The following is a 16,633-nucleotide window of genomic DNA, read 5'->3' on the forward strand; positions in this document are numbered from 1 at the left end:
CACAATTCTTCCCATATCTGATTGCCAATTGTCCCGAGTCTGTTACCAGGGCTATAAGGTCTTTAAAATGAATGGTTTAATAAGCTTGGTGAGGATTGTACGCTTCCGCAGTGTGAAGAGAAGGAATGGATCTTAGGCTAAGCAGTTGGCTAAACTCATTGAGCATCAAAAATGATACATGGCAGCTGCGTGGTAACTGGATCGAATGATGATGAGTCTCTGCAAACGAGGCTTCCTGTGTGGACCAATTTGTGAGCATATTTGGAGATCTTAAAGTCCGTGGAAAGGTAATTCCATCACTGCCTTGTAAATATGTAATTGGCGCTATAAAAAGCATCTCTAAGGTATGACAATTCATTTACATTCCAATTTTGAAATATATAAATCTATGTGTTTCCCTCTTTTCCTGACACAGGCTATACATTAGGTGGAGATATACAGGGAGATAGCTGATGTCAGTAATCTCCTACTACAGTAATAATAAATGACCATGGAAGGGAATGTACAGAGAGCCAGTCATTACTGAAAAATAAGCCCTGACAGGGTGATTCAAGACTTCAAGACCAGCTCTCTGTACATTATCCCAGTTATTACATGGCTACCAAAGACATTAATCATTTGACGCAAAATATACATTTAAAATTATTTTATTATAACCTAAAGTAATAATTTACAAGCTTCTGCTAATAAATAGTGTAGCAGGACTGTCTGCAGTAGGGTTAGGGTTAGGGTTGTCCTTTTTGGCATGTTGCTAGTTACAGTTTTTCACAATTGTTTACACACTAAAACTGGAACTTGGGACACAATCACTAAAACCTGAAACTCATGTATCAATTCCCTAAACCAAGTCTGCAAACCTACAAGCACATGTTCTGCTTTTCACTCAGTTTGCAATTCTCAGTCACACTTTTTGCAAAACACTACACACAGTAATGAGTAGTTTTCTCTCGTTTTCTACCTTAGGCACAACAGTCCTATTTCTGAATATCTGGATGATGGAAGCAGCAGTGAAGCTCAGGTTGGTCTGGACTCTCTGCCCAGCCTCCCTCATGCTCAACCCATGTCGACCACATGGTGAGCCAAAGTGACCCATCTGAGATAACTGTTCCCTCTGCTCTTCTTTGTCCTCTTCCTCGTCGTACTGTCACTCCTCTTCCTCTAGCTCTCACTGCAACATTGGTTTCCATTGTTCTCAAAAGCAAGAGAGCTCACCTGTGGCCTTTTTTATAGTGCTAAAGCTCTGATTTCTGAGTGATCAATTCAGATATTAGCGTTTATATGAGTGATGAGTGGATGTTGCCAATTGGTAAATGAAGTTAAACATTTGGGATGGCAGTGCTTCCAAATGAACACATGTGATTTTAGTTTTTGAATGTTGTGCCTAAGGTAGAAAACGAGAGAAAACTACTCATTACTGTGTGTAGTGTTTTGCAAAAAGTGTGACTGAGAATTGCAAACTGAGTGAAAAGCAGAACATGTGCTTGTAGGTTTGCAGACTTGGTTTAGGGATTTGATACATGAGTTTCAGGTTTTAGTGACTGTGTCCCAAGTTCCAGTTTTAGTGTGTAAACAATTGTGGAAAAACTAATAGAGTGTAGAGTCAGCTTTTCAAACTTTGAGTACAAATCACCTGTCCTGCTATCAATGAATGATATGGCTAGCGGTATGCTATGTATTGTTAGGGCTGCACAATTAATCCTAGTGTCGATAATCCTGTTCCACAATTTTATGTTTCCATGATTAATAATGATGTCATTCTGCGATATTTAAGTGTTTATATTTTCATTTCTCCTGAAAGTTCCTTTGTGGTATATCAAGCACTTTCATTACACATGACCAATCACAACCTTTGAATGCGCAGCGTTCACCCATGTGACTAAAACAAAAGTTAAGATGAAGAAGCAGGCAGCTCCAGTGACTCCAACTCACCGTTCAGCAACCGTCTGACAGGAACAAGGTTGTGGAGTTGCTCGTGGCTCGATCTCTGCCTCAGTATTTAGAAAATGTGAATCTGCAGGTTCATCGCGCCATCTGCTCGGTCTTGTTGTTAGCAGCAACGTGAGACTGTCTGTGTGACGCAGCTCGGAGGGCTGGACAGGGAGATCGAGCATGACTTGACCTGGAAATCCACGAGAAGATACTCTGATCAGGCAGATGAGCTGCAGTGTTTTACAATATGGCTAGCGGTTATTAACTTTTTTAAATTCATATTTTGGTGGGGACTAAATATGACACTCAACTGTGATATTATATATTTAATTTTGTCTGTACTGTGTCTGTCCATCAGACACTACTGCTCTGATTTCGACAAAACTTGGGAGGGATGATGCATCTCTTCACACTCTGTTCTGGCGTTTAAAAACATTACACTGATCGGCCTGATGGGGATGCTAGTAAGGTAAGAATTTATGACTTTGAAAGACCTTAACTCCTACGCTGCTATTCCAGTTGACATGCAGCTTGTTATGGATATCTAGCTCTCCTTACAAATTACACTGATTGTCCTAATATTCAAATGTGATATCCCAGATACTACTGGTCTGATTTTGACTAAACTTGGAGGAATGATGCATTTTGGGACTGTGTTCTGGCATTTAAAAAATTACACTGATTGGCCTGATAGGGACGCTATATAAAGGTCAACATTTCTCACTTTGAAAGGCCGTAACTACTACATCAGTGGTCTTGGAGGGATGAAGCATCTTGTTACTGATTGGCCCGAAGGCTGCCTGCATCATTCATGGGGGACGACATGTTTACTTGTTATTTGAAGCTTTCCAGAGGCTTTCCAGTTTGAATCCAGGCAATTCAGTGTACATGAGTTTACATTTGTCCATGCAAACACTGCATACACTTTTCATTTTGCCTGTTTCTCTTTGTTCATCTACAGTATCTGTCAAATTACTCTTCATTCTTTCTGTGTGTGTGTGTGTGTGTGTGTGTCTCTCTGTCTGTCTCTCTCTCAGTGAGCTGTGGCATTCAGCGGGTGTCTCACTGTTCTCCTGCGGTGAGAAAGATACAGACAGCTGACGGATCAGTCAGAACACGAGCTTCTAATTAGGGGAGCCAGCTACTCATGTCACTCACTGAAGGCACCATTGTTAGTGCTGTACATAAAACACGGACACCGAAGCCTTATCTGCCATTCACACAGGACTTTGTAGATTAATAATATATACAGTAGCCAGTACAGATATTATTTTTCAGGTACTTTTTTCGCTGTCAATCACAGTGGCACCCCTGGCGCTCGTCATTATAGCCTACAAATCTGCTTTCGGCTGTTCGGCTGGCAAGTTACAAACATAAAGCAGAAATACATATCTAATGAAATATGAATTTGAGTAGGAGCAGGAACATCTGAATAATATAGTACGCAGAATGAAAAGAGCTGTCACTGTCATTCACACTGCACTACCCCGAGGCTGCATTAGGTACTGTGTGTGAGAGCTCAAGACATGCAGAAGCAAATGGGACCGACAGACAGACTCACTCAGCTCAGGTCACAGCTTGTTTTATTTTGAATTCAAACCTAGAGAAGGGGGACAAGGATGCACACTGATAAATTACGCCAGGTATCGCTACATATCAACTAACAACATCACAATATCTCATAAAAGCGTTCTTGACAACAGATCGAAAATCAGAAAATAAAAACAGTACAGGAATCAAACTCTGCTGCAGAGGAAGCCCATCTAAAAACATAACAAACCGTAGCAGAAAATAAGAGTTTTGGCAAGAGACGGTGATATGCACAAGATCTCCCATCCCATCCCCAGCACTGTGGGTTTTTCATCTGCACAGACAGGCTATCACACCCATATAATATGGAGCTACAAGACTGCTAACTGAAGCCATATGTAAGTACAGTAACTCACATGAATGAGCAGTAGCTCTTTGAAAAAAAACAAACATGTGAACTCGTAATGAAAGCTACTACAATGCATACACACAAAAAACTATCCTGAACGCACAGCGCTATGTACAACTTGGGTCACTGGGGGATTTCTGACTTTGAATGTATAGCACAGAACATTGAAAATATGGTTTTATATGAGCTATCAAACAGCCATGATGAAATACTTCATTCAGTCAACTCAAGAAGTCTTGCGGATGTGGATGTTTGTGTCAAACATTCCTTAGACAGTACAGTTCAAATCGGGGCCATCACAGAAACTCCTGTCTGCCTTTCACAATGAGAATGTGTCACAGTAATACGAGACTGCACAGACATATTTTGGGCTGGAATAAGAGGTGCTGTGTGTGTGTGTGTGTGTGTGTGTGTGTGTGTGTGTGTGTGCGTATGTGTGTGTGCATGTGTGCGCCTTCGGTTGCGTACAGCTTGGACGAGAAAGGCAGAGAGAGCGAGAGAGACATGAATGAAGTTACAGTAACTATACACACTTGGAAAAAAAAAAATGACTCCATACTCCGGAGAATCTCATAAAAGAGAAAAGCGTGAAATTCAGCATTGACTCGTGCCTTTGTACAAACAGTTGCCTGATATCAAATACAAAACATCCATACATTACAGTAAAAAATAAATATATCATGACAGTAAATAAATCATAAAGTAGAGGAAGGGAGTCAAACATGGTAAGGGGAGAGAGAACATGAGAGTGTATGTGTGTGTGTGTGTGTGTGTGTGTGAGTGTATCAGCGGACAATAATGATCCCAGTGGAGCAAAGGATCGATGAGAAACGCCCCCCTCCCCATTGAGAGTGAGCACATAAACGGGCAGACAAGGTAAATCAGAATATGTTCTAGCATGTGTTTGTGTGTTTTCATGTCTGCATGCGTGTTCGTACTCTATATTGGCGTATGGATGCAGCTGCTGTGTGTGTGTACGTGTCTCTTTTGTCTATATCTCTAAATATCCGCCTACGTGTTTTGTGTGTGTCTGTGTCTGTACTTGCTCATGTCTGCGTCTGCATGTAGCTGTATATGTTTACATCTTGCAACGCCCTTAACCCTTCGGCCCTCGGACTCAGTGCCCGTCGCCGCCGGGCGGCTTGGCGTCGTGCTGCTGCCCCCCCGCCCCTCCAGGCAGCCAGGGGGAGACGGAGCGCGAAGTGGTCTGCTTGGCCATGCTGTAGTGGCTGATCACTGTGTAGAAACGGCCCCTGGAGTTGGCGTCCTGAGCAGCATAGTAGGCCTCCAGAGAGGCTGGGATGCACCGCTTGTGCTGTAAGGGGCAAACAGAGGGAGAGCAGGGAGGTTCAGCTCGTTTATCAGGCCATTTGTTGGTAAAGGTGCTTCGTGTAGCATTTTTAAACATCAGTATATCACTGTCAAATTACCGTAAACAAATGACACCATAATTACAGTAAACAAATGAGACCATGGTTGAGACGACTGGTAGCCTCTGTCTCGCGCGAGTGATACTGTTGGTGCTAGTGCTTCTCAAAAATAAGACCACAATTCCCATAAATCCTGTTGCTTCTTTTCGCTAAGAGGATCTTTGATTCTTTAGTCAAAGGTTTTCTCTTTCAGTTTGCTGAAGAGAACAAATATGTTGGAAGTGATTTTTTCATATAGGCCTTTCAACTCGTTCCACCGGTTGCTTTTGCAAGAAACTCTTAAAACTTAAACTCCGTTTGCGGAGGAAGAGCGCCCTCCTCCTCTTTTGTGTCGTAAAGTAATCTCCCTTTGTGCCGTAAAGCAACACAGCAGATTTTTTCCGTGGAAACGACCCAGTGGCACACAATGTAATGTAAAAATTACATTAATGTAAAAATGCAGTAGTGGCCTACAGAGGCTGCCAATCCGGCGATGGTCTTGTATGTTTACGGTAATTATATGAATGTCTCAAAATTAATGTGATAATGATTTATTGATGTTAAAATGCTACATGTAGCACCTGTACATTTTCAGTTAAAATTGTGGACTCCAATTGTGGACCAAAGTATAAAAATCCCATTCTTGTGCAGCTAGAAAAGAGAGAACACAAGAATTTGTTGCTTCTTAATAAAACTAAATGCTGAGACTTAAGACCTAAAAATGGGTCAAAAGACATTCTGATAGGGGAATACTGTGTACATGGTCAAGGTCACATTTGCATCCCAAATGCAAAACTAGTAGAAAACCCATCAGTTATGCTGCACCTTGGGTCAATTATTTCATCCTTAAGTTGATTTGAAATCATCTGTACTGCAATACATTTCAGTTTCCATCAGAGGGAATGAAGAAGAAGAGGCCATTTGTGTCACTGAAGCTGATAAAGCAGCTCCGAATAAGAAAATACAGACAATGAATCAACACTTTTCAATGGAAATCTGCAGGATTTTTGTTTATCTGCTTCACACTGTTTACAGAAGAGGACCCAGTGGCCATATTAATGGTGTGTGTGTGTGTTTGAGTGAGTATGTGTATTAGTATGTGCATAAGAGTGTATGAGTTTACACCCATGTGTGCTTTTGTGTGTGTGTGTGTGTGTGCGCCTGTGTGTGCATTTGTCTATTCACGCTTGTGTGTGTGTGTGTGTGTGTGTGTATGTGACACTGCTAATAATACCTCTCTGCAGACTGCAGTCACAGCCCCTGCAGAGGTTGTACGCCTAAAACTAGATTTATTCCACCTAACAGACCAGATTTGTCCAGAGACACAGACCTCCAAGGTGACTTCTCACAAGGCACTGCGAAACTTACTAGCTTTATATGAGCAGTGAACTGGAAATGTATAAGTATTAGGGTAAACACTGCCAGGGCTCCAAACTGCTACACAAGGAAAGGTGTAGCGGGAAAGGAAAGGAAAGGAAAGGAAAGGAAAGGAAAGGAAAGGAAAGGAAAGGACAGGAAAGGAAAGGAAAGGAAAGGAAAGGAAAGGAAAGGAAAGGAAAGGAAAGGAAAATAACAATGGCTGTACACCTGTCTCAGATTCAACAGTAACAGTATAGAGCTGGATCTGGACTGCAGTTTATGTTGGATATGGATGGTTGTGTGAGCCGTTTTCTCTTTTTTGACCTTTTTTTTTATCATAATGTGGCGATTATAGTAAGGTAGGCAGGAGTTATTTATCTAACAAGGCTAATGACATTACATTAAGCTTGTACATTATCTAAAAGTATGAGGTATGGATGGGAATACATGCGTGTGACCTCAATGGAGAGTCTTTATTTGGCTTCTCTGTGTATGTATAAGGAACAAAAGTATAAAATGATCAGAATCATTAATATCACTGATGAAGTTGCCCAGCTGTATGCCTTATTAGCTTCTCTGTGTAACCTGACCTTAAAAATAAGTAAAAGTAGGACAGGTGTATTATTTCTTTTTTTTTTTCTTTTTTTTTGTCCCAAAGGAGCGTGGGCAGTCCACTCACCTCTGGTATGTTGATTCTTTATTTAGACAGTGGGCAGGTAGAGAGGGAGGCAGAGGAAGGCTGTGGCTGGGTTTAATCCAAAGCCAGTGGAAAGTCGCTTTTCTCTTGCCCTCCTCCTCCGCCCACAGGGAGGTCAGAGGTCAGAGGTCAGAGGTCAGGGTCGGCTACAGAACAGAGCTGCTCAATGCCTTGCTCAAGGACACTTCAGCAGGGCAGCTGGTTGAACTCATCCGGTTGAAAAAAAAGTCTTCCTACTCACTGCACCATAAAAAGTGAAAAGATCTGCCAATGGGGTTCAATAATTTCACTTGTTTCCAATACAAATTTTGTAGAATCAAGTGTCATTTTCTTGATAGTAGTGCAGTGATCTGCCTTTTTCTGACGATCGTTTCTAGAAGATTCCTGAAACAAGTGAAATTATCTCACCCCATTGGCAGAATTTTTCACTTGTTTGAAGAAGATTAGGAATTTTAGGACTCAATAATAGACAAGATGACTTGTTAAGATGGAGAGTTTTTGCAGTGCTAACTTCCCTGTTGCGAACCGCTTCACTATCTCCGGGCGCAGGACGGGTGACTTATAACGCTATAAATGTAATGCGGGCCGCTCGTAGGTCGTACCTTATAAATGAATCCATCTGGGCAGGCGTGGTCGTAGGTGAAGGCTTTATACACCACCAGGAACACGATGCAGGCTAGGAAGGCCAGGGCCAGGATGATCAGAATGGTCACCTGGAGGGAGGACAAAACACGCTGGTCAGTGTTTGTGTGTGTGTATGAGAGAGAGAGAAAGAGCGTGAGAGCATGTATGTGTGTGTGTGTGTGTGTGTGTGTGTGTGTAGTCACAATAAATGGTAAGACGATGCCGACTGAGGTCAATAGCTCCTCAAGGCAAGGTGTTCCTGTTGAGTTACATGATGAATGACTCAGGTTTTGACACTGTTAAAAGCAACCTTGCTTCCACCAACACAACGCTGCTTGGTTTGGATAAAATGAGAGACCAATGATGCAAAACCACAGCGCATGAAGATAATTTCTCCGCTGTTTGACTCTGTTCTTCTTTTCTATGTGTTTTTATTTTGCTCCAGGCACTGTATTTCTCTTCCCTATACTCTGGCAACCGAGACGACTTTTGCCTTTTACCATAATTGCGAACAGTAACTTATTTTTCATCAACTTTCTTGGTTAAAGAATGGTTCACTGACTGTACATACAAACCTATCTTCAATTTTTACAACTTCAATACCCATTAAATCATAGAACGTCCCTCAGCAAAGAGAGAGGAGAAAGCACACTAAAGCTACTGTAGACTTGTCTCAGCTCAAACAAAATCTTCAGGTAATCCTCCCAAGATATCCTCTTCTGTTGTGCAGATGAAGAAATCTTGCCATGCGAGAAAAGTTCATATGAAGGGCTTCATTCTAACAAGCAATATTAGAGGAATATCTATTACAAAAAACAACTGATTATGTCATTTGAAACTGTGTAAGCAAAGTACTTCAGAAAGCTAATAATCCACTCTGAGTTTTACTTTGATGCTAATCATTTTGTAGGTGCAAGTGTCATATAATTCAGTTGTCGGATGTCTTGTTTTGAAAAGAAACTCGTCAATCAATTAGTAATCTAGCTGGCACCAGACTTACATTCATTGTCAATGTACTCAAGTCAGCAAAGGAAATCAATTAGCCCTCAGTCTACTGTCTGAATATTTCCAGCTGTTTACAGACAGAGGCAGAGGAAAGAAATAATTGTTTTCATATTAAATGCGGAGGTGGCAAACAATTCAATAATACAGTGTCTCTAATTGCATTTTATGACTCTGCCAGCAGCCTCTCTGGTGATAAAGTGCTGCTAATTCAGCCTGTCAGTGGTTGGTCCAAACAAAAATGTATAAACAATTGCAACTCTAAGACCAGTGGAGCGAGACGTGGAACGAGGCAGGTGAAACTTTTAGAGCACACAGCCAATTTATTCACATCACTTTCTTCCTCTCAATGGACTCTGACTTGATGCCTAACCAATCAAAAACTAGATTCTACTGAGCTGAACTATATTGTTCTGGTCAGTTTTCATGACAAGGAACCATAAAATGTGATCAGGAATTGCATGGACCAGCACTGGTGCAGATACAAAAAACAGCTCTGCGGTGTAAAAACGCGTAATCATTGCCTGGAGAAGACTTAATCTAACATGTTGGAATACATTTATTTCCGCAGACTGATGCAAATGCGGAGGTCTATATCCTCTGTGTAGTTTGGTGTGCATTTCCCTGGTAGGCTAGACGATGTCGTAGTAAAGCAGATTAACATATAAAGGGATTCGTTTTCTCCTACTTTCTACTTGACACCCTGATTGGGTACTTTGGAATGAGCATTTAATTAGAATTATGCAAATTGGGTGCAAAGGATAGCTGTGTCTAAGAATGGTATTGTCTGCCAACTTTTAAATGCCACTCCGGGTGTGGGTGCATGTGTGTGTATGTGTGTGTGTGCTGTGTGCATATATGCCTATACCCGCATGTGTGTGTGCGTATGTGTCTGTCTTATCCTCACACTCTAAAGTTCTCAGCTAAAATTATTTCGTTGCTGTAAAAATGTCAGATTTACCCGCGTGACCAAGGCATCAAAACGTCCGTATAGTGGCAGAATATTTCCAATGTCCTGTTTCCGTTTCTACTCAGAGGACGGCGTTTAAAGCCGATCCCGATTTACTGCTCTCTATATGGTCGGTCACAGCAAGATGTCAGAGCAATTACACGTGGTGTGATCATTAGTCTCGATCAGCCTTATGGGGGTGGACAGGGACACGCAGGCTAAGTGATGGCTGACTCGGTGTCAACCGGGGGACACGACGCTCAGCCTCGCTCGCCGCTGACACTCTTTGGTAAATTACATCTCGCACATCAGACAGTAGAATACATTAGAGGATGCGTTAAAAGTCGCGGCGACCCCCACTTTTTGGAGCGGCAATAGACGTGGAATGACTTAAGATCCACCGTGACCCCCTTTTTGAATAGTGATGTACATGAAACGGCTTATTAAGAGGATTACTGCAAAGCTCCTCGTAACACGGAGGAAACCAATGACTGTTTTTGTGCATGCAGAGGCGCAACTTTGCTTTGGTCGGGCACTTTGAGACATGAAATGAGTTGTTAAGACTCATTGACGCCTCTAAATAAAACAGCAGTAGTAGCTTATAACTTCAGAGATTTACTCTTGACTCTTTTCGACAACTAAAATGCAGGAACTTCAAACTATCTTCAAATATGCACTTCAGTTATGTGTCAAACACTGAAACAGTCATTCCATTTTTTTTTTTATTGAATGAAACGACTTCCTACAGTGATCAAGCAGACAATAATACAATAGACTCTATTTCCGCTCTTGGCTGGTGCTGAATTTGAAGTAGCAGCATACATACATGAAATGGATTAGTGGGATTAACCCCGGCATGGAAAGTATAGCCAGCCTGTATAAGCTATTCTATGTGTACAAATGTTTAGTATCATATTTCAGCGAAAAGTACTTATTAATATCATAGAAAAACAGAATACTGTATCGGACAAATCTGCCTATCACTTAAGACAGAGTCCAAATTCAAAGAAAATAAAATATTCACTCAGTTGCACTTCCGCAGCGTTGATAGATAAAAGGATAATGATAATGTTGGTTATAGTTTTAGAAAATCTTATGCCTTAAATGACACTATAATTGCAGATTCAACACAGCAACTGAGGCAACAGTTCAAGCAAGAACACACTCTGCCCTTAATAACTACAATTGATAGCTTTTAACCTACATTTTTAAATCCCCGTTGCTACAGCTATAGACACGGGGTGTATAACTCCATTAAATATCTATCCTGACCTTTCTCCATTATTAATAATCTGGCTGAACTCTACAGTAAACCTTAGGAGGTCAGGATGATGCTAGCACTCACACGGTAAAGACTCCCTCCATGCATGAAAGTAGATGCATACTCTATCTGCCAGTATCTATTGGCCCGATGCTGTATTTCCCTATGATAAGATAATGCTCTTATTTATTTATCTGATGACAGCTAAAGCCAAGGATAACAAGGATATGGTCACACTGACCAGGGGCGAACACACAACAGGATAGAATAGAATAGAATAGAATAGAATAGAATAGAATAGAATAGAATAGAATAATCCTTTTGGTAAAATCCCTAGTGAATCACTGGTTGAAGGTTATTGTCAATTCAAGGCTCTCACCACCCTCGTCCTATTTTCTTTCTATTCCACTCTTTCTATTTTCTTTCATTTAATACAGTCATTATGGCTGTTTGACATTAGCTCTCTGTTACCTGCCATCCTCCACTACTATCACCACCAACACAACCATCATCCCACTTGCTGTCCGACCCAGATAGCAGCATCGACAGATGTGATTTCTGTTGGCCACAGGTGCAGCTCAGCCTCCCACTATAATCTGGTGTGGGAACAACACGTCCTCAACAAGGATTGGCTCTATTGATAAAGATTAGATTGACTGGGAGTTCTGGCAGTTTGATATACTCACTGGGCTTTAATGGATAATCAAAATCCGCCTATAGGGCCAACAGAAGCACTGTTTTTTGTTTTTTTTTTGAATATTTTATTTTGCTTTTTCAAAGCCAAACACAATAACAAACAGCATATAACCAACAAATGACAGTACAAAGTCAACAAGACAGCAAACAATAAACAAATCAAAGTTAAAATCAAATAGACAGAAGCACTGTTTTTTTATCCACATGGTTGAAACCATTTTGATTGTATTTAACGCTGCTCTAGACAAGGTTTTTATGTAAAAATACACCTGTTTTATCGGCTTAAACTCCAAAGTGGGGCTGCAACAGAGAAAAGTGTCCCATCCCCACTAATTGAAACTAACTGGAAGTGACGAATCAAAACATAAGAGCGAAATACAAACGGTCTCCTAAACAGCAGTGAGTTAGCGCTCCGTCCAGAGAAAGCTGGACTCACCAACATTCGATTTTTTGCCTCTCTCTCTCCCTTTGGTTTCCTCTGGTAGAAAGCATCACAGACCGGCCAGGTGAGTAAACATGAGCATGCTGTGTGCAGTTTACTGACGTCACATTACGGGATTTCTGGGTATTGAAGTTCAAATTTTTCTAACATTTACCTCTCGCTGTCATTTGGAGCCGCCAACATGTGAAATTGCCCAAAACAGCTTTAAAATGAGACAGATCCAGTTGTTTTGATGCAGATACTTCTTCTTAGAATTTCTGTTTGCAGCACCCAGTCCCATCAGTCAAGCGACAGGCGGCTGCAGCCACAGACAGCCGTGTGCGATGGAGAAAGACAAACACTCAAACCAGATTATAACAAAAATCCAGCAGCACCGCTCCTCTGTCCCCCTCCGTCTCTGTGCATATCATCTCCGACTGTGGATTAAGCATTCTCAGCCCGCTACCTACTGTTTTTGTTTTCCTACGTCTTTCTTTATCACACACACACACACACACACATAGTGCACACACACTCAGACACGCACACACACCTCCTCTTTATCGTTTTATGGCGGTGCCGTACAGTGCATCATGATTTCAAAGGCAATTTCAAAAACTGGATATGCTCCTTCACAGCCTATTTTACCACCACTCGACATATGATTTCTCTCTTGTTGTTTTTTTTTTCCCCGCCATGCTATGTTAGAATGCAACACGCCACCCACTCGCACTGCTGGAACTTGACAGGCCATATGGGGGAGCAGACACCTCCACACATTCACTCTAGGAAAAGAGAAGAGCGCGTGTGTGTGTGTGTGTGTGTGAGTGTGTAAGCGAGAGAGAGAGAGGGAGAGAGCGACGGAAGGTGGGTGTGGGTCAGGAGAGGGATGCGGGAGAAAAATGATGCTGATAAAAACAGATAACAGAGTGACAGAAAGAGAGAGCAAAGTGAGAGAAAAAGGAGGAGATGACAGAGACAATAAAGCACCGAGCGAAAGCCAGAGAGAGACAGAATGATGGAGATCCAGGGGCAGATGGAGAATCTCTTCCTCTCTCAGTGCCAGGTGGCACAGAGAGAGAGAGAGAGAGAGAGAGAGAGAGAGACAGGCAGGCAGACAGAGAGCTAACACAATGGGAGATCAGTTGATGCGTCGATCAATACACCGCTGAAGGAAGCATAAACAACTATTTTTCCCTCATCTTCCTATTACCCTCCTGACACCGTCTCAATACCGGCACAAAACGAAACTCAATTCTTCCGTTTTTCAGGGATTATTTTCTGCTCCCTTGTGCGCTTACTGGCGAATTTGGCGCAGCACAAAAGGAGATTTACCGTCGTCTTGTGCATGTACATGGCAGATATGTCGAGCCCCTGCATGTATTAAAAAGGCTTATTAATATCAAATGAGGAGAGCTCTAATATCAAATACCTTCTATCTTGGCTGTAATCTCTTATCTCTTTAGGACAGTTTGCTGATTGTTAGGAATGAATAAATTGGCTGATAGGTTAGAGAAACCCTCCTCTGAAAAGAAAGGAAAAAAACAAAGCAAAAGCCAGTATGTGTCCATCAAATCGCCGTGTGTCCTGTCGAAGCGTCTTTGAGCGAGACGCTAAGCCCTTACCTGCTCATTGCAAGTATAAGTGTGTAAGCCGCGGATCAGCTAAACGCGTAAAAACGTAGATGAAATATTCTCTTATCCTCTTAAGGCAGTTTTCTGATGATTTGAAATGAATGAACTGGGCGTCATGAGGGGGGTTTAGAGGTTCGGAAACCGCATCCCGATAACGGAAAGGTCACAGGTTTGATCCCCGCAGCAGCGAATGTGGTTCCAACAACAGCCAAACACTAAGCCCCTACCTACTCTGTCACTGTAAGTAGAGTATAAACGTGCAAGTAGTGGATAAGGGCATTAGCTAAATGCCCCAAAAGTGTAAATAGAACACTGTCTTATCCCTTAAAGGCTGTTTGCTGATGGTTTGAAATGAATGGCTAAAGCATTTGGATAAAGCAGTGGTGGCCGTGGGACAAGACAGCAGACATTGCAAGCAAGCATAACGCTGCGGCCATAAAGGCTCCAATGCACATTTTTAAGCCTTACTGGATTCCTGATAAATGCTCAGATACTAGTGTGGTGCTGCAGTTCAACAGATAAACCTATTTTTTTTCCAAATTGATGTTTCTAGCAGGGGGGCAAAACAACAAACCATTTCTGATGTATTTGAGAAGAATACACTTTCTCCATTGATTTTCCTGGATGCCTTCGCAGCAGTTCACTGCTAATCGTGTGTGCTGTCTTTCCCCCCCCCAAAAGTATCTCAGTGCAAAGTTCACCTTTGTTTTTAGTCAGTGGAACAAAGACAACTCTCAAAGCGGGGATCCTTTAGGGAGCCCGGGCCCTCCGTCGGTGCAGAGCATGTGAGACGGGGCGGAGCGATGCCAAGGAGACGGTGCGAGGGGACTCGGCCTCTGGAGGACCGGCTATCCGGTTGAGGTAAGCACCGCTACAGTACTGTGGCAACAAAGTACAAACACTCCCATGATGAGATGCCTTGTGTCTCAAATGGAAACAGTTAAAGTGACGAAAGTCCAACCTGAGGAAAGCATTCGCGTGCGTTATGCCTCTGATCTCGGATAGGTCAGTCGAAGTCAACAAGCTACATTTTTCCTCCAAAATCAACGAATAGAACATGGGCTTAGTGGATCCTTAGTCAGCACCCATGCTGTTTTTCTGCGGACGTGGATAGATTTTCAATGAAATTCAGCAAGCACTACCATTACACAAAGGTCATTTGGGTGCAAAAGCTGAAAAAACAAACCATCTACTCTAAACTAATACTCTAGAAGTCCATTATTTCGGTGGATAAACTCCAGGAAGTGTCTTTTAATGACAGCGCCGATTACAATCTCGATTCGCTGTATTTGCAGAGTGGGACTGAGTTGTTCATATTAATAATAAATGAATATTCGAATGAACAATTTGAATGCAAGGTATAAAACAGCAGCGCCGCGACAGCAGAATGAGTAAAAGGTGTCGCTGTGTCCCTGGGAAACTATTAAGTATCACTGCGTGTATGTATGACTGAAGGATTAACCTTCATCAGAGTAACACACAGTGTCTAAACTCAGCTTTAGGCTGGAGTTCATCTATAACTGTGTGAGTTCAATGCAGTAAATGTTGTTTCACAGTCCAGTCTGTATGAAAATGCAGTATGTCTGCCGCACACTCATCGAAAAGCATCAATCATACATCATACAATACACAGAAGGGCATGCCGAGAAAACTCGAAACTGTAAAATCCAATGATGAAACTATAAACTTTCATCTCTCTCTCTCTCTCTCTCTCTCGCTCTCTCTCTCTCTCTCTATGTGTTTTTGAACTTGTTGACTGTCCTGTGTGACATTCTTGGTCTGGTGTTTTCTGTCCATAAAAAGTGCGTTGCTGAATTTTCCGTTTGTCCAGGCCAAGTTTGCCGTTTGTCTGACCCACAGGAACAAGGTGAGGGCTTTCAGGTCCTACAGTTCATGTGGCAAAGCTGAAAGAGGAATCGTCTCTGCACGCATTAGAGTGGAATACATCCTTTTCTTTTTCTTTTTTAATCTCAGGAATGATGTTGTCTCATTGCACAATGCCATATGTACGGTGGGAGAAGGTCTGACTGCGTTGTGATGTTGATTGCACCTGTGAGGGCTGCTAGCATTGTAAATGTTACTGGTGTGTGTGCGTGTGTGTGTGTGTGTGTGTGTGTGTATGTGTAGCGGGTCGGTGAGTTTTTAAGGTGACTTTAGTTACTTCCTCCTGTTTTGTTGTGAGACATTTCATTAAAGAACATCAAAAGTCAAAGTCTCTCTCTCTCTGTCTCTGTGTCTCTCTCTCACACACACACACACACTGAGGGAGACAGTGCATGTTCAGCAGGAGATGGATGCTAATTATGCTAATGTATCCCAATTAGGCGAGGTCTCTATGGAAACAAAACTTCAAAGGTGTGTAGGAGCACACTGTCAAGTTGGATAGAGACACACAGTTTGGAGGAGAATGTGCTCTTCAGGCATAGTCTGCAAATCAAATACCAGGTGGGCTTGAATGAGAGAGAGAGAGAGAGAGAGAGAGAGAGAGAGAGAGAGAGAGAAAGAGAGAGAGAGAGAGAGAGAGAGGGAAATGGCACAAACAAGAGCACAATGAATAAACATCACATGCGCTGCAACCCCTCCAGCCCTCTGTTCCTGGGACTTGATTATCCTCGATCGCTGCTGATATTCAGCTGATTGGGAGTCTGCGACCTACTGTACCCTCGCAACTTTCAAACAAATGAGGCTACAAACGTGCTACAAACTCCCTGTG

General features: G+C 42.2%; 1 protein-coding gene across 1 annotated transcript in view; it reads right to left on the reverse strand.

Moving 5' to 3' along the window:
- Positions 1 to 4,985: 4,985 nt before the first annotated feature.
- Positions 4,986 to 16,633, reverse strand: part of nsg2 (neuronal vesicle trafficking associated 2) — a 33,455-nt gene continuing 21,807 nt past the window's right edge. The window contains exons 3-4 of the mRNA XM_071902780.1: positions 7,936 to 8,046; positions 4,986 to 5,183 (exon numbers count right to left, since the gene is read on the reverse strand). Of these exons, the coding sequence (XP_071758881.1) occupies positions 4,986 to 5,183; positions 7,936 to 8,046 (309 nt within the window). The remainder of the gene's footprint in view (positions 5,184 to 7,935; positions 8,047 to 16,633) is intronic.

This window comes from Centroberyx gerrardi, chromosome 11, assembly GCF_048128805.1.
Source record: "Centroberyx gerrardi isolate f3 chromosome 11, fCenGer3.hap1.cur.20231027, whole genome shotgun sequence".
NCBI lineage: Eukaryota > Metazoa > Chordata > Actinopteri > Beryciformes > Berycidae > Centroberyx > Centroberyx gerrardi.